The sequence below is a fragment of the Acomys russatus genome, chromosome 31 (assembly GCF_903995435.1).
Source record: "Acomys russatus chromosome 31, mAcoRus1.1, whole genome shotgun sequence".
In the NCBI taxonomy this organism is placed as follows: domain Eukaryota; kingdom Metazoa; phylum Chordata; class Mammalia; order Rodentia; family Muridae; genus Acomys; species Acomys russatus.
The window spans coordinates 8,066,195-8,089,293 of NC_067167.1; the positions used below are offsets into that span (position 1 = coordinate 8,066,195).

At 46.9% G+C, this 23,099-nt stretch overlaps 1 protein-coding gene across 1 annotated transcript in view; it reads right to left on the minus strand.

Annotated features, from left to right (window-relative positions):
- Rfx4 (regulatory factor X4) overlaps nucleotides 1-23,099 on the minus strand; it is a 158,230-nt gene that overhangs the window by 125,542 nt on the left and 9,589 nt on the right. The window contains exon 2 of the mRNA XM_051139870.1: nucleotides 2,436-2,522. Coding sequence (XP_050995827.1) covers nucleotides 2,436-2,522 — 87 coding nt within the window. The remainder of the gene's footprint in view (nucleotides 1-2,435; nucleotides 2,523-23,099) is intronic.

The window sequence follows — 23,099 nt, forward strand, 5'->3', positions numbered from 1 at the left end:
AGGTCTAGGGGAGGGGAGTAGGGTAAAAGAGGGAGGGAGGGGGGAATGGGAAGATACAAGTGAGGGGATAACCATCAGGATGTAATCTGAATAAATTATTTAAAAAATAAAAATGAAAAAAATGGAAAAAGAAAGAAAGAAAGAAAGAAAGAAAGAAAGGCAGTGAATTCAATAGTACAGACCATAATTCTGCAGATCCAGATCTGCAGAAAGGAACCCTGTCAGTAGGCAGAGGCTGGTCTTTTCCAGAAATGGGCCTGTTTGCTGATAATTACTAATAAAAAGAGAACTTCACTGTCTCCTTTACACTTGCATGCCAAAATTCCAGATGGATGGCTTGTGTAAAGGTAAAACTATAAAATTCTCTGGTGCACTTAAGAACTTCTGGAGGCCGTGGAGACGGGTCGGTGAGTTAAAGCATTTGCTACCAAGCCAGATGACCTCTGTTCCATCTCTGGAACCCACATGGTGGAAGGAGAAAATTAAAATTGCCCTCAATTTGCCATAACATGTGTGCCATAACATGCATGACCTACCCCAACCAACTTACACACGAAATAAATGCTAAAGAGAAATCAAGGACTAGGAACTTTAATTCATCCAAAATTAACATTAAGAGAAAGGAAGGGGGACCGGGGTGAAGGAACATCCAATAAAGTGCTTGCTCTGCAGGCATGAAGACAAGTGACAGAACCCATGGGAAAAGCCAGACGTGGGGAGGGTACTTGTAATCCCAGGGCTGGAGGGGCGGAACAGAGAGAGGAGGCTCTCTGGGGCTTGCTGGCCAGCTAGCCTAGTCCACTCTGGCAAGTTCTAAGCCAATGAGAGACTCTGTCTCAAAAAAAAAAAAAACAAGGTGGGCAGCTCCTTTAAATCACCAGAGGTTGACTTCTGACCTGTATGCATATACAGGTACACCCACAAACACTTGTATGCATATGTGTACAGACATGTGCACATGTCTTGACTAGGCAAGCCACAAGTGGAGAGATCATATTTGTGCAGGTTTTACCTGGCGAACCACCCCCTAGATAAGATGTGGGCACAGCTCATATATCAGTAAAGGAGAAGACGACACTGTTTTAAAAACACTCAGCCAAAAGACTTGAGCAGGCTGCAGAGCAGTAAACATACGGTAAGATACTTAACGAGATATCAGAGAAATGCAAATTAAAATCACAATGATGGCAACATGTGCTTGTGTGAACAGCTAAGATTGAAAAAAAAATGGGTACAACAAAGGCTATTAGCAAAATGAGCTGCAGGGAGCCTCTGCTGCATCTGGGAGCCTACATCGGCCCAGCTACTTTACAAAGCTGCATGCTCTATCTACTAAGGCTAAATACACATTTGTCCTGTGACAACCCCAGCAGAAATGAGTGCTCAACTCCACCAAAGACACAGGAATGTTTGGAGCACCAATCTTCTTAAAAAATTAGAAGAGGCAGGCACATTGCCAAACCCAAAACCACCCATACCAAAGCCAGACAGAGACACTATGAGAAAAATTAAACTACAGACCAGCACCTCTTTTGTGTACTGATGCAAACTTGCTCCACAAAACACTGGCAAATAGGATACAGAGCATATGAAAACGGCAAAATACAAGGTGCTCTGCAGTGACCAAGCTGGAGCAATTACTTAAGTGCAAAGATGATAAAGATCAGTGTAATGAATATGCCATGTTAGCATCAGAAAGAAATAAAAGCATATGATCATAGGAATTGACACAGAAGAAAACACTTGATGGGATGAAACATTTTATCATCAACAAAGAAAAACCCACCCAGAGAATTAGGAATAGGAGAAAATCACCTCAATATAATAAAAGGCACAAGTTTAAGGGCTAGTGGTGGGTGGTCCTCGCTTAGGCTTGGAGGAAACTGAGCTGAGACCTACATCCCACCCAAAGGAGAAAGATACTGCAGGGGTGACATAGTGAGCTGCACCCCCCTTTAGTGCCAATGACAATAAGGCACTTGGGAGCACAAGGAAAGGTGTAACATGGGGATTTACACCCTACAATTAACCCTAGTTCCTCACTGAGGTCCAGAAGACATCTCTATTTTCCAACAGCAAGGGCATTTGTTGTTCTAAAGGAGAGAACTGCTAACACAGCTCCATTAACAGTGGGTCAGTGTATTCCCCTCAGGATCTGCATTTGCACAGTTGCAGCACCATCCTGATGAGATATGTGGGGCACCAGACTTTAAGAGCCACTGTGGAAGGCAGGTGCATAAACAGCAAACAAGGCTTTTGTGCTGGTCCAGATTCTATGCCTATGTGACTGGATCCAACCCTCTCTGCAGCACATTCCTCCTTAGAGAGTGTCTCCTTCCTGGTGCTTTACCCTAGCAAACCAGAAATGCTCCCCCTCCCATCAGCATCCCGGCCTGGTCAGGGATGTCACAAAGGAATGATATTCAGTCACTTACTTTCATCATTAGACACATTCCCCAGAGATGTGTGGCTGGAATAGCGTTTGTTCTCACTTTCGTTGAGACATCTTTCAATCCAGCTCTCTGCAGAAGAAAAAAAGTAATGATTATATAGACAGATAAATACATCACAGGGCTGCTGTTTGCAGGAAACTGGAGCGCATTAGATGGACACAAACTTTCCTACAGGTCATCCTGGACCAGAAATGGACCGTCCGTGTAGCTCAGTGTGCACCCTTGCCGGTGAGAGTTTGATGGGTAGCTTGGAGGCAACATGGCCATTTGCAGACCCACTTGAAGATTTCTTGGTCAAAAATCTACTAATTCTGGAACATTCGAAGCCCAGAACTACCAACTAAGGACCATCTTCCTTTACAGATGAGATACATTCTGGAGACGTGGTGTGCGAAACACTTTGATCAACTGCGTCGCTGGCGATGCTGGCAAACCCATCTGTGAGTAGGAACCATCTTTTCTTCAAATCAAAACAAAACCCCATGGAATACGGCTGAAGTGGAGGAGGGCAGGGGGCCTGGCACTCACTTATCTCCTTTCGTCAGGTGATCCCCAAAGGGGACTCTTCCAAGCACAGGAAGAGTAGAAATCAAAAATAGCAGAGGATCTGTGGAGCAGCTTTAAAATCTAAAGGACTATGGTTTTCCATCCAACTTTAAAAGTTAGCTAAGGGTCTGGGTTTTGTAATACGCTTATTCCATTTTCTATAACACTCCCTCTTCTTCCTATCATTCATCCAAGATTAGTTTCATCCCTCAGTTGCCTCCTCTGAACATAACAACATAGTCCAAGGCGAGTGGTACCAGAGGGAAGAGTGTGAGCACAGAGCCACGTTTGTGTTTCGTTGGGCTCCGTTTCTTCCATAAACAACAAACAGGACGAAGGGAAGAAAAGTGCAAACGCTAAAGAGAGTCCCAAAAGACTGTGCAAATGTACTCGCCTCAAACATCCACCGACTACTTCTGCATTCTCAAAGTAAGCCTCTTCTGCCTGCATGGCCCACCTTCTAGCACTTTCCGGTAACTCACGGTACAGTCCCAATTCTGATACCTGCTTCCAAAGGCAACCTTCGGGCTTTTGTGTTTGCATGTTTCTTAATGACCAAGCGTGTGCCAAGCTCTGCTGTTGTTTATGGTAATTCTACTATGTGTTGTTGACGGCTTTTGAGCCTGGTCTCCCTAGACAAGTTTCCACACAAACTGTGTTCTTTACAGTTGTGATTTTGTATAATACAGCAATTCTTGGGAATGCCTATGTAGGCCACACTCATAGCCATGTCATTCCAAATAGTCTCTTGCTGCTTTCTTCGCCTTCGTTTCCAGTCAGTTGCGAAAAATCTCAAACTGTCACCCATTTTGTCCTTGAAGTCACTATGTAACTTATGCCGGGGAGCCTCCTGCTTCAGCATCCTATGCTAGGATCCCAGGCACACACCACTACCCATAGCTCTCAGTGCCTTGAGAATGTGGCCACCGATATCACCTATCTTACTAAGCCAGCCTCTTTCTATGTTAGCTCATGCAGTTCTCAAAACTATGCTCACAAGCAAGGGTTTTAGTCTCGATTTTTTTCTTTCCTAGAAAGCAGCTGGGACTTAGAGACAGGCCCAGTGATATGAATCCTTGCACTGCCAAAAGCTGAGGGAAAATCTTTAGTGGGTACTGTAGGTTACAGGCTGTGTAAAGAAGCTGGCAGGTGAGCGTGCTTCAGCAAGCGAGAACAAAGTGAGAGCAAGCAGCAGGGAGAAGTGTTGGATTTTGTTCCGTTTCATAGTGATGGCCCAACCAACTGTTCTTTTAAAAAGCTGCTTCCAAAATTATAAACAAGCAGGGGAAGATATCCAAGGAGAGGAACAAAGGCCAGCTTGTTAAGAGGATATGGAAATCTGGTGTTTCCGAGCAATCCCAAGCAGCTCAGAAGCTGAAATCACGGACCCACAAAGCTCAAAGACACGGTGGGGAAGCCGGCAGCTTGCAACATTTCAAAGCTGGGATATGTACGGTGGGCGTTTGTTATCACAATCTATCCCAAAGCAAATGGGTCTCCAGAACCCTCTCCAGCTTTCTCCAGAATGTTGTCACTGTGACGTCCTCAGCCCTTCCTGCTCCGACACAGTTCCCTGGCAGCATCCATGGCTGACCGTGATGGCATCTCTCACCGTCAAACCACATCAGCACATCAGGATCTGGAGCTGGGAAAACGACTCAGTAAGGCAAGCACTAGGCCCTGAGTTCAGCTAGGTGGCACGTGCTTATAATCCTGGCACTGGTGAGGCAGAGATGGCTGATCTCTGGGGCTTGATGACCAGACAGCCTTGTTTACCTCAAAGCATCGAGACTTCCTGTTTCAAGTACTAAGTTGGGCAGTGCCTGAAGGGTGGCACTTGAAGATGTCCTCTAGCCTCTGTAGGAATGCCACACATGTACGCACATATGGGCCCACACATACATAATTGTTTCATTCACAACACACATACACACACACACACACACACACACACACACACACACACACACACACACACGGGCTATTGTTCTGGCCTAGTCCCCGATCCTCAGGTAGAGACACACACACACACCTGACTACTCTCATATGCATGGGCGTTTGCGCACACATATCCATCTTCCTTTCATGACTCTAGGAACCATGGGAGATGCTTCCTGTTTTGGCATGGCTTGGCTCAGCCATGAGAATCCTCTGTAATTAGATGGGTATTCTGGGGGGAAAAAAACCACTTTGCAACGTTCTGGAGGAGGAAGAGCTTGTTCGCCATGCCAAGTGGCCCTGGCCACTATGTCACAACTCAGGCAAACATTTGCTCTCCTGTTCCCGCCTGCTGTGGCCTGGCCCCAGCACCAGAGATGAATGCAAGAACAGCCCCCAAGAACAGGGGACAGTAAAAAGGGGCCAAGAAAAGAAGTGAGATGTCATCCAGTAGCCTTGTCTGCCTGCTGCTGCACACGCACGGTTCCCTGTGACCCCAAGACACACTGAGTGTGTGAGCAGGCTGCTCTCCTTCTGTCCCAGGGAACAGAGATGGGGAGACAGTCATCATCAGTCATCATATCTCCATTTTTTTTTTTGGTCTAAGGTCCCCGCTTGTTTCAGCTATTGCTTGGAAGAAATCTGTCCTGCTCTGTCATTATCCAGGTTTCTAAAACATCTTCTAGCCAGTCAGTGTCCTTGTGAAGATCTGGCAAACACAGTCAACTCAATGGGTCCAGTCTGTGGGGGGAAACGCTTGGAGTGCCAATGCTTCCAAAAAGCCTTGCAGTCCAGACTGGGTGCACGGGACAGTTTGAAGTTTGTCCTTCTCAAGCAGGACCCTGGTTGAGAATGTATTTTAGTGAGGCCCTGTACTCATCCTCCTTTGCCTCTTACGAGATTCAGTAACAAAGGCCAACCAACCTGTGTTGAGCACTTGAGTGTTCCACACTGTTCAGATTGCCATATGGGTCGCCATGAGACCCCCTAGGAACTAGGAATCGTTAAGGGGCATGCTTTAGGGCTGGGGAGACAGCTCAGGAGGTGGACTGCTTTTCTGAGAAAGCGTGAGGCCATGAGCTCAGATCCTGAGCACACAAGTCAGAAGTCTGTGTGACGGCAGCTCATCACTGCAGTCATGGAGGTAGGAAGAAAGGAGGATCCCTGGGGTTCCCTGGCCAGACACCCCAGCCAATCAGTAAGCTTCAGGTTTCATGAGACACACTATCTCAAAAACTAAGGTCAGGGCCAGACAGCGGTAGTACATGCTTTTAATCCCAGCACTCGGGAGGCAGAGGCAGGAGGATCTCTGAGTTGGAGGCTAGCCTGGTCTACAGAGCAAGTTCCAGGATAGCCACGGTTACATAGAGAAACCCTGTCTCAAAAAAAATAAATCAAGGTGGGGAACCTTTGGCACACGCATCCATGCTCCAATCCCAGAGAGAAGGGCAGACAATGAGGGAGGGAGGGAAGGGAGAAGAAGAAACAGAAACATGTTTTAAGATAAAGCTAGCCAGGCGTGGTGGCGTACACCTGTAATCCCAGCACTCAGGAGGCAGAGGCAGGCAGATCAATGTGAGTTCGAGGCCAGCCTGTTCTACAAAGTGAGTCCAGGATAGCCAAGGCTACACGGAGAAACCCTGTCTCAAAAAAAAAAAAAAAAAAAAAAAAAAAAAAGGTAAAACTTAGATTAGATAATTGGTCAAAGTCCCCCCACTGGCAGAGGTCAGAACCAGCACCCAAAGGTCATAACCTCAATGCTCCAAGTATGAGCCCAGCCCCTTTCTCCTGCATTGTACGTGACACTCAGACACCAGGCCAGTGCTGCAACCTCAAGCAAACTCTGATTTGTGTCAGAACTTTCTCTAAAACTGCCTATACATTGCAAAGTTTGGCTAAATCCTCTTGCCTCTTTGTCGGCCTTTGTTGTGTGTGGCGGGCTCCTCGGTTCAGAGCTCAGCCGTTTCAGGGGCGGAGCCCATTTGGTTCTTTCTTTGGACTCTCCATTCGAAGCAATCATACGGGGCCCAGCCTCGCCCCAGCGCATGCTACATTAGCACGGTAAGACGTCACAGAATGTGTAGCTTATAAGTAGATCTGTCCACACAGCTGCAGGGTTCCCTAATCTTCATCATGTGGGCCGTGAAAAGCACAGCACATCAAAGGCCTTTTCCCAACTTAAGAAAAGCAAAATCCAACAAACATGCCTTTTGTGCCTTTTTGATGTAAGAAGCTGTGCTGGAGAGACGCTATGCATGACAAAACACACACACACACACACACACACACACACACACACACACACAGACGACTACTTTCTAGTCTCTATGACTTTCTAAAAGCAAGGTAGATATTACCAGAGGGTGGAACCCTCTAATTTCTGTTCCCCATCTTAAAAAAAAAAAAAAAAAAGATCTTTAGGTCTATTTGCTATATGTGAGTGCTTTGCCTGCATATATGTATACGTGTCACATGTGTGCCTAGTGCCCTCAGAGGTCATATCCCATAGAACTAGTTTCTGATGGTTGTGAGCCACCATGAGGGTATTGGGACCCAAACCTAGGTCCCCTGCAAAAGCAATAAGTGCTTTTAACTGCTGATCTATCTCTCTAGCCTCCCCATGCCCTCCCCCCTTTTTTTTTGACAAGGTCTCATGATGTAGCCCAGGCTGGCCTCTGATATTCAATCCTCCTGCCTCCAATATGCTGGATCCATGCATGCACCACCATTCCAAGCTTCTGTTTTGTATCTTGAACCTAGCTGTCTGCTACACCTGGGGCCAGAGACACTGTACACACTGAACAAACACTGTTGGGTGTGTCCCTTCCCCGCACCAGCAACAGGAAGCTCCTTCCATGTGACAAGTGTCATCCAAGAAGCTGTTGTCATACTTCAGTCTAAACTAAACCTCAGAACAGTGTCCCCACTGTGTCTGGATATTTCTATGTATAGATATGGAAACTTGAAGTGAAAGGGAAAAGCCAGCTGTGACCAGCACGGCCACACTGGCACTATCCCAGGATAGAAGAAGCTCTCCACTCACACTCGATGAATTCCTGTAGTGAGAACCAAGGTGCAGCAAATGTTACAAAGGAGATAAGGATGGCTCCTCCTGTGAGTTCAGGCTCCTGGGCTGCACCACCTAACTGGAAGAAGGATGTAACTGTGCCTGCCCGGGAGTCTCACTTCCCAGGAGCTTAGCCAGCTTTGCTTACAGTCACACCTCCATGCCTCTTCAAAGACTGGGAAACTCTGATTTCCATGACTTTTCTCCACTTCATGGAGTGAGATTGAGCAAAATCATACAGTATTGGGTTTCTTAGGAGGCCATGGAAGAAACAGGAAGTTTCCACATCTGGGATGCAGCATGTCCTCCCAGGCACCCCAAGCTTAGAATTCTGCTTCACAAACGCATGTTGGTAGACCAGGGGAGCTGATCAATGTGGATCTCTGAGGCTGAACACCCATGAAAGCTTGTGGACCATGTTCACAGGGGGATGGGGAGATGGGGGGTTGGGAGGGCCTGAGATTGTCCTATCTACTGGTTCATTTTACAAGCAACTGCCATGCGCCTTTCTTGTGATTCTGACTGAAGATACTCAACCCAAACCCAAGTATCTCTGGTGACCTTGGGTCTCAAGGCCTACTTATTTGTTTTCTATCATTTATATGCCCCACCCTTAAAATGTAGTAGCATTATCTGCCTTGTTGAATATCTTGTCCCCAAGAGCTAAGAACAGTTAGGTAGGATGACTAATAAAAAGAAAGAAAGGGGGTCCTAGAAACCTACAAGAACATTATGACGGGCAGATCTGGACCGACCCAGGGGTCCTGCCCAAACTATGGCACCAGCCAAGGACAATACGTGCAGTAAACTTTGAACCCCTACCCAGATATAACCAATGGACAGGACATTCTCCACAGTTGAGTGGAGAGTGGAGAGTGGGGACTGACTTTTATATGAACTCAGGTGCGCCATATTTGACCACGTCCCCTGGATGGGGAGGCCTGGTGGCACTCAGAGGAAGGACAGCAGGCTACCAAGAAGAGACTTGATACCCTATGAGCATATACAGGGGGAGGAGGTAACCCCTCAGTCACAGTCATAGGGGAGGGAAGTAGGGGGTAAGTGGGAGGGAGGGAGGAATGGGAGGATACAAGGGATGGAATAACAATTGAGATGCAATATGAATTAATTAATAATAATAATAAAAGAAAGAAAAGAAAAAGAACAGTGATTGGAGTGACAGACAAGGAGCTCCTCCATCAGGAAAGACTGGGGAAATGAGGGATTTAAGCAGAGATAAAGTCAGTGAGGGACCAAGCCCTTCGAGGAGTCAGGAGGAGACAGCGTCATGTTTGATTTAAGGTCCAAATGGCTGACATGGAGTCGCCAAGGGTGATGCAGTCGTCGGTACAAAGTGAGAGGGAAGGCAGACGTGGTCTTGGTAGACTGTGAAGTTTAGAGTTAGGGAGTTCAAATCTTTGCCCCGCCCTTCACTAGCCAGGTGGTGTTGAGGGTGGGTCCTTGGCTTCCTGAATCCCTATGTTCTCCAAAGATGCCCTTAAGTAGCAATGGCAAAAAAACACCTAACCCATTTGGCCTCATAGGAAAATAGGAAAGGCACCATCTTCCAGAACCCAGACACTCTCTGCTGAGCAAAGAGGCCATGTAGTCAGCTGTAGCAGTGACTGAGTGTTCACCACATGCCCATTACCCTGTGTCACAAGCCTCAGAGAAACCAAGGGCAGAGAGTCTACTAGCTCTGATCTGCTGGGAGGAAAGACAGATGGACAGGGGGAAGCCAAGTAAAGAAACTCAGGCCAAGAGGAGGCTGAGCTGAATCGGCTCTAACTCTGAAGCTGGCACACCGATGCATGGCACATGGTGAGGAAGCAAGGTGTTTCCAGAGACGCTGCAGCCTGGGGAAGTCAGCACCCATCTCAGTCTAGCTGAGTCTGACTGAGTCTGGCTGAGCCTTCGGGGATTCGTCACCGGTCAGATGAAGAAGGAAAGCGAGGTATTTTAGGCTAGAGGGCTGGGATCAGGGACAAAGGCACAGAGTAGTGAAAGGCCAGGTGGGTTCTGGGAAAAGTGAAGAGCTCGCCACCCTATGACCCAAAGACCTGGTAGGACGTGTGTGTGGGAGTGCCGTGGGAGCAGCTTGCAAAAGCCTGACTCCACTCCCCAGCCCGGGAAGTGTGCAGGCAGCTAGGAAGCAGCCAGGCCTGGAAGTGGGAAGCAGTCATAGGACAGCGCAGAGCTCTGTTTCTGAGGAACTGGTGACAATGGGAATGTCTTATGCAATACCTGAGGAAGAGCTGCCTGACAGAAAGTGCCACCAGGTTTTTAATAGAAGGTGTTATTCATGCTCTCTGTATGAGCAGACTTTCAGGACACTGTGCTGGAGTTTATTTTAAGAACCCACAACTGTAGAGAAACTACATAAAATGGTGGCTCTGCCATACACGGATGGTTGCCAAGGAGGACCTATGTTCAGGTCCCTTCCCCAGAGCCCAGGACATTACCAGTGGAATGGCGTTGCCATGGCCAGTGTCTGCCGCCTCCATCACCAGGCCATGCTTCCCTTCTCTCCCAGCCCCTCTGCTCTCTTTCCTGGCTCCACATTGGTGAGGACCCACAGGAGAATCTGGACCCTAGAAGGCAGCAGCCCCAGCAGCCTCTCCAAAGGGCTCCTCAGGTCAGTGGTTACCGTGGCAACTCCACAGGCCCTAACCCAGGGGCCCCTGGGTTCCATCCAGGAAGGGGCTGTACCACAGAGACAGCCCCACCTCCTTGTTTGCCTTTATCCCTTCCCATGTTCACCAAACATGGATGTGATGCCTACTGTGTGCTGGGCTAGAGCTCTAGTGAAGAACAAGATCAGCAAGCCATGTCCTGGCTCAGAGGACCCGGGTCCTACAGTGGAGGCAGACCCAAACAGACAAGTCAGTTGACTTCGGCGCAGTGAGTGTGGTGAACGCGAGCCACAGAGTGAGATAAGGAAGGCCTGGGGGTACTGCTCTAGGTATCAGGGACACTTAACTGCTGGCCTGAGAAGGTGACATTGGAGGGGAGAGGCCCAAGGCAGGAGAGGGGCTTGGAGAGTGAGGAGGATCCAGGAGACCATTGTGATGGGGGAAGAGGCAGGCATGGAAAAAAGCTGAGGCATGGGAAGACTTGGTGGCCCAAGGTAGCACCTTCACATTGATGCTGAGGTTCTAAGGAGCCATGTAAGCGCTTTCTGTGGATGACAGAACCACACAGCCTCCAAAAGGAGAGCCTATGAAGGAATTTGCATCCGTCTATCCCGTTATTTGCCTGTCAGCTCTCTATAAAGCATCACGTGCCTGGTGCTAGCTACACAGTACAGACACAAGATCTTCATGGAAGGCGGAGTTTTTAGCACAGCTGTATATATAATCACACAATAAAACGTTACTCCCCTGTGCCGCAGGGGATGGAAAAACAAATCTGACCTATTTTGGAAGTCAGGAATCTTCTTAGAGGAAGCGATACTAAAACAGCAGCTATGGTGTTGACAAGGTAGGTACAGATAAGGCGAGCAAGAAGTGTGAACACAGCAAAGACGGAAGGAAGGGGAGGGTCCATGACAGAAGGAGCAGAATTACGAAGTCCCCGAAGCAGGCAGAACAATGCTCAAGAAATTGGCAGGTTGGGCCATCGAGAGAGGTGCTCGCTGCAAAGGCTGAGGGCCCCGGTTCAATCCCCAGGACTCACCCAACAGAGAGAACTAATGCTTGAAAGTTGCCCTCCGATGTGCAGTAAGGGAGTGTAAACTTGTACAGCCACTGTGGAAATCAGTGCAGTTGTTCCTCAGAAGATGGGAATTGATCTACCTCAAGATCCAGCTATACCACTCTTGGGCATATACCCTACAGACACTTCATCCTACAACAAAGACGTCTGTTCAACTACGTTCGTTGCTGCTCTGTTCAAATCGGCCAGAAATTGGAAACAACCTAGATGCCCCTCAATAGAAGAATGGATAAAGACAATGTGGTATATCTACACAACGGAGTAGTACGTGGCTGTTAAATGAAATGACACCATGAAATTTGCAAGCCAATCAATGGGACTAGGAAAAATATCATCCTGACAGAACCCAGACCCAGAAAGACAGATGTGTATGTATTCACTTATATATGAATATTAGCTGTTAGGTAAACAATAACCAAGCTACAATTGTAGAATCATAGAGTGTAAAGAAAAGGATTAGAGAATACAAATAAATCTCATTAGGAAAATGAAATAGATGATTATAGACGGATCTGTGGGACTGATACGTGAGGATCAAGTGGGGAGAGGAGAGAGGGCTGAGGGAGAGAATGCAGGAAGATAAATTCACCTGATACAGTGGAAACTTCCTGAAATGTACACACATATGAAGGTGACCTACATGAAATAACTGGAAAATGAGAGAGACAGCACCCCAACTGGCCATCTCTTGTCACCAAGCAAAGCTTCCAGGACTGGGATTGGGTTGTTGCACCTAATTGAGTTTTTTTGGCTAAAGGGGTACACCAAATTGACAAAAAAGGGGTCCCATGGGAATCCTCAAATAATGTAGACTGTTGCCTGGCCAACACATTGCTCTCCCCAAACTGATGGCAACGCCCCAGTGCTGAAAACAACACCTACACAACTTGTCAAGCATGGAGAAGTCAAGCTGGCGCCTACACAGAGCCTCCGTCCTTACGTTCTAGCATCTTTGGTATGGGAAGGTACTCTGCACACTACCCAAAGACAAATGTGAACACCGACCAAGCCACAAAAGCTTTGGTCTACAATCTGCCCTGCCTGCAAGATCTGCTAGTGCAGCGGCGACACAGACCTGTGGGAGTAACCAACCAATACCTGATTTGACTTAAGGATCACCCCATGAGAGGGAACCCATACCCAACACTGCTTGGGTGACCAAGAACCAGACACTAGATAGCCCAGGAACTTAGACTAAAAAATTCTATGGGTCTTTTAAGAAGTAGTGATAAAGTGACTCCTGGTGACATTCTGCTATAATCATAGATCAGTGCCTTACACAGCCATCATCAGAGAAACTTCCTCCTGCAGCAAGTTGGTAACAAATTCAGAGGCCCACAGCCAGACATTATACAGAGTGAGAGACCTTGGAATACTCACTCCTCCATTAAATCCCTCCCCTCAGAACTCAGGGAACCCCACAACCAAGAAAGCAGAAAGAGTGTACGAGTCAGAGGATGGAGGACACCTCTAAAACAACACACACAAACATTACATGAACTCACAGAGACTGAGGCAGGATGCACAGAGCCTGCCCGGGCCTGCAGCAGGCACCCTCCATACATAGTGCAGTTTCCGGTTTAGTGTTTTTATGGGATTCCTGAGTGTGTGACTGAGTGGGTCTCTGATTCTCGTGCTTTCTCTTGGGCTCTTTTCTTTCTGTCAGTTTGTATGGCCCAACCTCAATGCAATAGCTTTTGTTTTATCTTATTATATTTTATCGTCTCTTAGATGACTGTTTTTTTTCTAATGAGGGACAGGAAAGGGGTGGGTCTGAATGGGAGGGGAGGTGGGGGGGTAGGCAAAACTGGGAAGAGTAGAGGGAAAGGAAAACAATTAGGATATATTATGTGAAAAATAATCTATTTTAATAAAAAAAGAAAAAAGAAAAAGAAAGTTGTCCTCTGACCTCTATATGTGTATAAACACATGTGCCCCTGGGCGCGTGCACACATGTGTACACACACACACACCAAAATATAATTTAAAAAATGTAATGGGCACCTTGGCAGCCCACTGCTCACTCTCATTCAGGTACTCATTCTGCAAGTAGACACGGAGCTGCCTGTCAGGCACTCTCAGATGCTGTGGGGCCTGTGCACATCCAAGCCTGGCTCTAGAATCAGTGTTGGCTGAAGAGATTTTCAATGTGTTTGAGTTGAGTGGGAGATAGGTAAGGCACCTGTGGTAATCTCCATCTGTCTCTGCCTACACCTCAGAGGGGAAACTTGAAAGAAGAGGTGTCATGGAGTATGGTGCCTGACAGGTCCTACTGACAGTGGACACTGGACACTTGCAATATTGAGAAACTTATTAAGGCAAACTGAGACTGCACGGTCTCCACGGCAGGAAGCCAACTGCACTAATCAGGCATATCCAACCTTTCGACAGTAAGACTGGGTGTCATCTATAGAGTTTGTTCTCAGTAACTGTGCAACTTACCTACTCCTCCTAAATAAAATTGAGGGGGGGAACTCCTCATAATATTTTAAGTTTACCATTTTGTGTTAGATCATTCTTAGCTATCCTCTGCTTTGTGAATTAATAAGGGAAGCTCTTGCCTTCCCAGCATGCCCCAGTGATAACTGTTCCATTGCCAACTCATAAAAATGCCCAGAGACCAGAGCTGAGGAAGATGCTTGCCTCTGTCTCCTGCAGGGGACAAGATCAATGTCAGGGCAGATCTCTACTCTATCAACAGAGACTCACATGAGAGTCAAACAACCACAGATCCAGCCTGCACAGCCCTCACTCCTCTCTGCTTTTCTGGGGGGCCGTGGCTACCCCACTACCCAACACCAGCAGATGTAAAACTTCCCAGTGCCTGTCACTACAGCAGTGTTAAGACTCATGGAAAATCAGAATTGTCAAAGTCTTGGCATTCTTTGAACGGTTTTTCTGTTTTAAATATGTCTAGGCTTCTTCTCCACCCCTTTGTCAGGTGATGCCCGGTACCCTGGCACCCAGGCCGTGCCCCAAGCCGAATACAACCAGAACTGAACGTCTGGAACAGACTATCCACAAATAGAACCTTCTGGGCAAAATGCTTCCTTCTTTCCTGCTCATCTACTGTAGATGATCTGTTTTGCTGTTGTTGCTTGGCTTTTTGTTGTTCTTGTTGTTGTTGTTTTTGTTGGCAAGGTTTCTCTGCATAGCCCTGGCTGCCCTGGAACTCACTCTGTAGACCAGGCTGGCCTTGAACTCACAGAGATCCACCTGTCTCTGCCTCCCATGTGCTGGCCTTAAAGGCGTGTGCCACTGCTGCCTGACTGGTGCCGTGTCTTTTTATGCTAGAAAGAGAACCCTATCTACTCACGGTACCATCTTTTCTATTTTCATTATTGTCCAGGCTACGGTCTGTGTGTCCACAGATGGCACTTGTGTCCCTGGGGAACCTGTCATTTCTCTTGCTTTTGAGCATTCCATCATAGAGGACTCTCCTGTCCTCTGTTCTTCATATCCATCCCTGAGTCACTGGTACCGGTGTCCCTTCAAAGTTCAAGCATAGCACTCTTGTTTCTCATGTGTCATTTCTGAAGACACCCCTCCCCTGCCCTAGGGGAGGACTATGAGTTGGTGGCTACAGAGGAACTCTAGTCTTACCACGTCCTACCTGGTTGAAGGACTAGAGGCAAATGAACTTCCCTAAGCCTCAGTGTCCTCTCCTGGAAAACACTGATCTGCCTAAGAGAACAAATGCAAAGGGCTGGAGAGATGGCTCAGAGGTTAAGAGCACTGGCTGTTCTTCCAAAGGTCTTGAGTTCAATTCCCAGCAACCACATGGTGGCTCACACCCATCTATAATGACATATGGTGCCCTCTTCTCGCCTGCTTGTTCACATGCAGGCTGGATACTGTATAAGTGATAATTAAATCTTGAGAGAGAGAGAGAGAGAGAGAGAGAGAGAGAGAGAGAGAGAGAGACAGACAGACAGACAGACAGACAGACAGAGAGACAGAGACAGAGACAGAGACAACAAATGCAGAGCAAGTGCACTGCACAGTGCTCTAGGAACAGCGCTGGCTCTGAACAAGTTCTAGAATAAAACAATGAAACCGCTGTATGATTCCCAGTATTTAAAGACTGCAGCCCCTTCCTTGCTTATTTCCTCTCATCCTCTTTCCCTCCCTTCTCCTTGCTTCCTTCCTCCCTCTCTTCCCCTTTTCTTCCTTCTCCCCCCCTCTTTCTCTCTCTCTCGTGTATGTGTGTGTGTGTGTGTCTGTGTGTGTGTGTGACACGTAGCAGTTAAGAGTGTGGGCTGTGAAGCTGAACTACTAAGTTCAAGTCTGCCTTTCTCACTCTGTGATCTGGGTACTACACCCAATAACATCCTTGAAATTTAGTTTTTTTCATCTGAAAAATGGTTGTCATATGCAAAAGAGTCTCTTGGCGTGTGAGTAAGGGAGGGTTAGGTAAAACTAGGCAAAGAAAGTGCTTCCCTGTCATGACCTTCTTGGCATGCCCAGCTGAGGTACCCCCTTTGATCTCCTGTTGTCATTTTTCTGGTTGGATCCTTGGATCTCTTGGTATTCTGAAAAGAACACGGCCTCTGATACCAGGAAAACCCCCACTCTAGCCCTTCCCTTTCAATTGATGGGGGCAACTCTGGGCCTCCATTTCCCTCCTTTAAAAACCATCTTCCCCGAGGCTGTTACGATGGTCTGGAGAAATCCTCTGAGCTCCCCAAGAAATGACTGTGGCCCACTCACCTGCCCCTCCCTGAGCAGGATAGCAGACCCACAGAGGACCAGGAAGAGAAGGGAAGAAATGAATTAGCATCAGCAGCATGCCTGGCACATAGTAGGTACTCAGAAAAGTAGGGGTTTGTCTGTTATGTATGTATTCAGAACTTGACTCCATGAGGCCTCAAATCAAGCTTCCCAGAATGCAAGCAGAGATCCCGGTCCTTGAGGAATTAAGGGTGGGTGTCTTTGGCAAGCAAACGCCGATTGGCTCTGACTGCATGCCAGACACTCTAGCAGGTGCCAATCACTGTGCTCAGCACAGGGAGCCGTAAGCTCTAGGGAAAGCATGAGAATCAAGGGAAGACGTTTCAAGTTAGTGTCTACGCGGTAAGTACCTTCTCTTTAGACCTGTGTGAGTGAAAACACCACGGGACGGGATGGAATGAGGACCATGGCCTTCTGTTGTGGGGAAACCAGCAGCCCCTCCCCTTGGGGACAGGCGGTTTTAACAGGTAGCCTTATTCAAACAGAGTACTGGCTGCTCCTCCAGAGAACCCTGAGTTGTTTCCAGAACAAACAAAAGGATGAGTTACAATGGCCTGTGGTTCGAGTTCCAAGATACCCAAACCTTTTTCTGGTCTCTGCAGGATCTTGCATGCAAGTGGTAAGCATAAACCCATATAGGCGTGTGTGTGTGTGTGTGTGTGTGTGTGTGTGTGTGAGAGAGAGAGAGAGAGAGAGAGAGAGAGAGAGAGAGCACACACACACACACACACACACACACACACACACACACACACACACAAAATCTTTCAAAAAAGGAAGTGTCCACATCAGTGCCACAACATTTGGGCACTTGACATGTAGTTTATTTTAACAACAGGGTTTTTTATACTGGAACTCTTTCACGTAAGAGCTAGCATTAAAAAAAAATAGGACATCCTGCATAGTGTATGTAAGATGCCAAATTCACCGAGGCAGGCAGGGAGCAGGTCCCAGCAGAGTCCTGGGTGGAACTCAGAAGCTCCCAGAAAGATTTGAGATGCAAGGTACACACTATACCAAGAGGCACTCCGCCACCCCCCCCACCTACTCCCACACACACACACAGGAAGGACCAGTTGTGGGCACCCTTACCCCACTGCTTGCTGCCAGCACCAGGTCACAGTGGCCATGGGCAAGCCAGGTCCCCATGACAGTGTACCCCAAAGGATTGCTGCTTGAGCCAGGAATTGATGGTCAAAGATTGTGATGAGGGATGTGAGCTAGAATGTGTGCCTCATCATCTTCCTACCCTCTACAGGTGTTAGTAGGTGAGGGAAGCAGTGTTAGGATATTGTCTGGGCAGTGGTGGCTAGGCCTAGGTGAAAAAGAAGAAACCGACAGTTTTGAAAGTATGTAGCCACCTTGCAATCGGTTGCCATCTTGCCTCTCCCCCTCCCCGCTTCCCTCCCCCACCTCCATTTCCTTCTCCCTGGCTCCTTTTCATACGTTCCCTCCTCTATATCTATAGAGGCCCATATACGTCACACATCGCCCATATACATCACACATCGCCCATATACGTCACACATCGCCCATATACATCACACATCGCCCATATACGTCACACATCACCCATATACGTCACACATCACCCATATACGTCACACATCGCCCATATACATCACACATCGCCCATATACGTCCACACATCGCCCATATACGTCCACACAATCGCCCATATACGTCACACATCGCCCATATACGTCACACTCGCCCATATACGTCACACATCGCCCATATACGTCACACATCGCCCATATACGTCACACATCGCCCATATACGTCACACATCGCCCATATACGTCACACATCGCCCATATACGTCACACATCGCCCATATACGTCACACATCGCCCATATACGTCACACATCGCCCATATACGTCACACATCGCCCATATACGTCACACATCGCCCATATACGTCACACATCGCCCATATACATCACACATCGCCCATATACGTCACACATCGCCATATACGTCACACATCGCCCATATACGTCACACATCGCCCATATACGTCACACATCGCCCATATACGTCACACATCGCCCATATACGTCACACATCGCCCATATACGTCACACATCGCCCATATACGTCACACATCGCCCATATACGTCACACATCGCCCATATACGTCACACATCGCCCCTATACGTCACACATCGCCCATATACGTCACACATCGCCACAATCGCCCATATACGTCACACATCGCCCATATACGTCACACATCGCCCATATACGTCACACATCGCCCATATACGTCACACATCGCCCATATACGTCACACATCGCCCATATACATCACACATCGCCCATATACATCACACATTGCCCATATACATCACACATCGCCCATATACATCACACATCGCCCATATACATCACACATCGCCCATATACGTCACACATCGCCCATATACATCACACAGAGACATTCTTTCTTTTTAGGAATCTCAGTGCCAGGAACTTTAAGCAGATCCCACAACCCACAAGACGTCTCAAACCAAGTCTCCCACCTGGCCTGGGCTCTCTCCTGCGAGGGTGGCACATGCTTCCTGGGCTTCCTGGGTGCATGCAGCTGGGGCTCCCCTCACACACAGCATCCCCTCCTCTGTATCTGTGAGGAGACCTGATGGGCCGCAGGAGGCAGAGCAGCCATTCTTTCTTTCCCAGCGGAGTTTAGTTTTTTAGATTTTTCAAATGGAGCCTTGATTAGAGTAAATGCTTCTCTCTCTTCTCTCTCTCTCTCTCTCTCTCTCTCTCTCTCTCTCTCTCTCTCCTCTTCCTCCTTGCTCTTTAATCTAAAAGCCTGGCATTTGTAGAAAGGTCCCCTACCCAAACAATACCAGTTTCACAAACTCTGTCCACCGAGTGGAAAATGAGACTTTGACAGTATGAAGGACCCTCTTACAGCCGACACTCCGCCTTCTAGAAACCATCCTTGTAGTTTTCCAGGTTTTGATGGTTTAACTGAAGGCTCCAAGGCCTCCGCAGTCCTTCCTTACAAACTTCCAGAACTTTCCCAGCCAGATGTATATACATTCTATGACGCCAAATCATGCCTTATGGAGAAGTTGCTCTGTGTTTTGTATTTTCTGTTTGACAAAAGAGTCAACAAGAGACAAAACTCTTAAACAACCATTCATCACCGAAGGACAACATGAAGTGATCTGATTTTTTTTCTCTTTTCCTTTTTTTTTTTTTTGTGGAGCAAAGAACTTTATGCAAACACTCTACTGTTTGACCCTTTAATACAGTTTCTCATGTTATGGCAACCCCCCCCCAACTATCTCATTGCTACTTCATAACTATAATTGTGCTACTGTTATAAATTGTAATGTAAATGTGTGCGTTTTCTGATGGTCTTAGCTACAAAGGGGTCAAACCCACAGACTGAGAACCCACTAGCCTAGATTTATAGCCTGCAGAACTAAATACTATAGCATACACTTGGACAAATGCTTAGTCGATGAATTTCATCATTAGTAAGTTTGAATTCATAACATGTGTTCAATTCTGGGAATATTTGAAATCCTAATTACTCCAAAGGGAACCTGGCTCCCTTGTGAACATTTAGACTCAGCACATAATCAGGCTGAGTGCACACACACCCCAAATTTAGACTAATCATACTGAAAATGATAACAGGGAACTCAAAAAAGTCACTCACAATCAGTTTTAAAGTTATAAATTCTATAATTGTAACATCCAAGGAAATACTTCCTCCTAATGGGATGCACAGTGATTTTACATTCCCATCTGCAAGACTCAAAACAAATTCATTAACACGATTTTCTCAACAAGATGCATTTGAGCCTCAAAATCAGACACTGGCTTGAAGATGTAGTTAGTGGTTACTACTTATTCATTTGAATGCCCTTGCCCAAGGTCAGCTCCAAGACGCAGCCACTTGCATGGACTGATGTTGCATTTCTCCCACCGTGATGGTCTCAGGCCATCATGAGGTGCCATTTCTCTACTCATTAAGTAAATACTTGCTGTATTCAGCAGCCACAGGCTACATCTGAACAATGCTCCCTGTTAGCACAGCTGTGTGGCTGGAGGACTGGACCTAAAGCACTTACTAACCCTCACTCAGAGCTTCCTTGCCTCCTTTAAATTAAAATGAATGCAGAGAGGCTGGGTGTGTGGTACACAGCTTTCTTTAATCCCAGCACTCAGGAGGCAGAAGCAAGCGGATCTCTGTGAGTTCAAGGCAGACGTGGTCTACAAAGCCAACCCAGGACAGCCAGGATTACAAGAAAACCCCTGTCTTTAAACAAATCAAAACAACAACAAACAAACCAAATGAATGCAGGATACCCCAGTGCTTCTAGACTACCTCTTCAATAACTATTGGCTGTGCACAGACAGATTACACTTTGGGGGTTTATCGAGGATTAAATAACCACAAACTTAGAACCTAAGTACACAGTTTAAAGAATCCATCCCTGCTCTTGGCTCTGGAGAGATGGTTCATCAGTGAAGAGCACTGGCTGCTCTCACAGAGGACCCAGGTTCAATTCCCAGCACCCATATGTTGGCTCACAACTGCCAGTGTGAAACTCCAGTTTCAGGGATCTGGTGCCCTCTTCCGGCCCCACAGCCACCAGGCACACACGTGATGCAAACACATACAGACATACAAGCAAAGTACTCAGTTTTTAAAAATCTATAAACAAGTAAATTTTAAATAAAATAAATAATTCTTGTTCTCAGGCTCAAACACAACACAGTAGAAACTACCTAATTTACTAGCACAGGTTAGTGCTGTCCTAGTTGCCTAAATTTGGGCCAAAGTCAGGTGATAGCATATGGTTGCATTTCAATCTTTTCTGCTTTTTATAATCTCTCTCTCTCTCTCTCTCTCTCTCTCTCTCTCTCTCTCTCTCTCTCTCTCTCTCTCTCTCACACACACACACACACACACACACACACACTCACACGTGTGTGTGTGTGTGAGTGTGTGTGATGTGAATGTGTATCTGACTCCTTAGCCTTTAATTAAAAAAAAACTCAATTCAGGCAAAAAAATCAAATTACAAAGACAGAAACAGAGCAAATTGTCATTTTTGTTTTATATATACAAATACACACACACATACACACACAGAGAGAACATAGAAACAAAACATATAAAATGTGTGTGTGTGTGTGTGTGTGTGTGTGTGTGTGTGTGTGTGTGTGTGTGATGGCTCAGAAAGTAAGAGTGCTTACCGTGTAAGTATGAGGACCTGAGATCAAACCCCCAGAGTCTAGATAAAAAGACAGACATGGCCACCCATGAGTGTGCTGCCCTATTGCTGTGTGAGGTACAGAAAGGGGGGCTTTGGAGCTTGTAAGCTGCCAGCCTAGATGGAGGTTCAGAGAGAGACTCTGTCTCTAGGAAGTGATAGAACAGGAGACCTGAGATCCTCCTCAGGCCTCTGCTGCATGGGTATGTACACCTACACTCGCCCTCAGGGACGCACCACACACAAACAAATACGGCAGGAAGGGCAAAAGGATGCAATTCACCATGGTAAAATGGCTTTGAAAGAAAGACTAGACTTTCTGCTTCCTGGAAGCCAAGCATAAAATGATTTAGTCTTTAAACAAGTGTGGTCAGTAAGCCGGAGAACCAAGATGCGGGGAGCAGGCGTGGCTCATTCCAGAACCAGGACCAGAAAAGTCTAGGGACCTTCAGCAGGGTGTCCGGAGCGGAGTGCGTCGCCTCTAGCCACCCCTAGATCTCTTTCTCTCTCTCAGAACCTGAATCCCAGTCTGCAGCTATTGCCTCTACAATGATGTATTTTCCATGTCCCTTATGGACTGAGGAATGCAAAGATGAACTCACAGCACAGATGCAAAGTACCTTTTTTTTTTTTTTTTTTTTTATGTCAGAGGAAAGGTATAGAAGTGAAGAGTGAAGTTTATTCCTCAATCTAAGCCCTTTTGAAAAGAAAAGGCTCTCCTGAAATTACAATGGGGCCTGGGATACAGTGCTATGGTAACATGCTTGAGGTCCAGGGTTCCATCCCTAGGATTAAAATATTTTAAGAAGGAAGGGAGGGAGGGAGGGAGGGAGGGAGGAAGAGAGACCATTTCAAGCCAGCAAGTATCTTGACATGTTGAGACAGTCTAAACTCTTTTCAGGAATCCGATTCTCATTTTCCAACTAGACACCAAGAACTGAGCATAGATGGACCAGGCTTTTGTTAATAAACATCAGGATCTGGCATTGCCTGAGTCGTTTCTAGGAACCGTGTGGTAAATTAAGTAATATACACATGCTCATTGGGTTTTCATGGTGACCCGAGGCATGGGCCAGCTTTGCAAACAAGGTCACTGAAGCTTGAGAAAGCACGTCATATAGCTAGAAACTGACTGACCAGGACTTAAGCTTTGGTCTGTCTGGAGACTCCAAATCTCATGTTCTTTCCACTAAATCCTCTTGTGTACACCTGACGGACGTCATACATGCCTGTGACTGACAACATACCTGTTAAGTTACCTAAAAACCACATGTGTCCTCACCTTGCTTAGGAGTTTGTGTTTCCCTGAATGGTTCTTTCTGTGGCTTCTACATGTGTGATACTCTCATATTCTTGGCGATGAAGCCATGCCAACTAAGCTTCAAATGAATCACAAAAGATAGAGG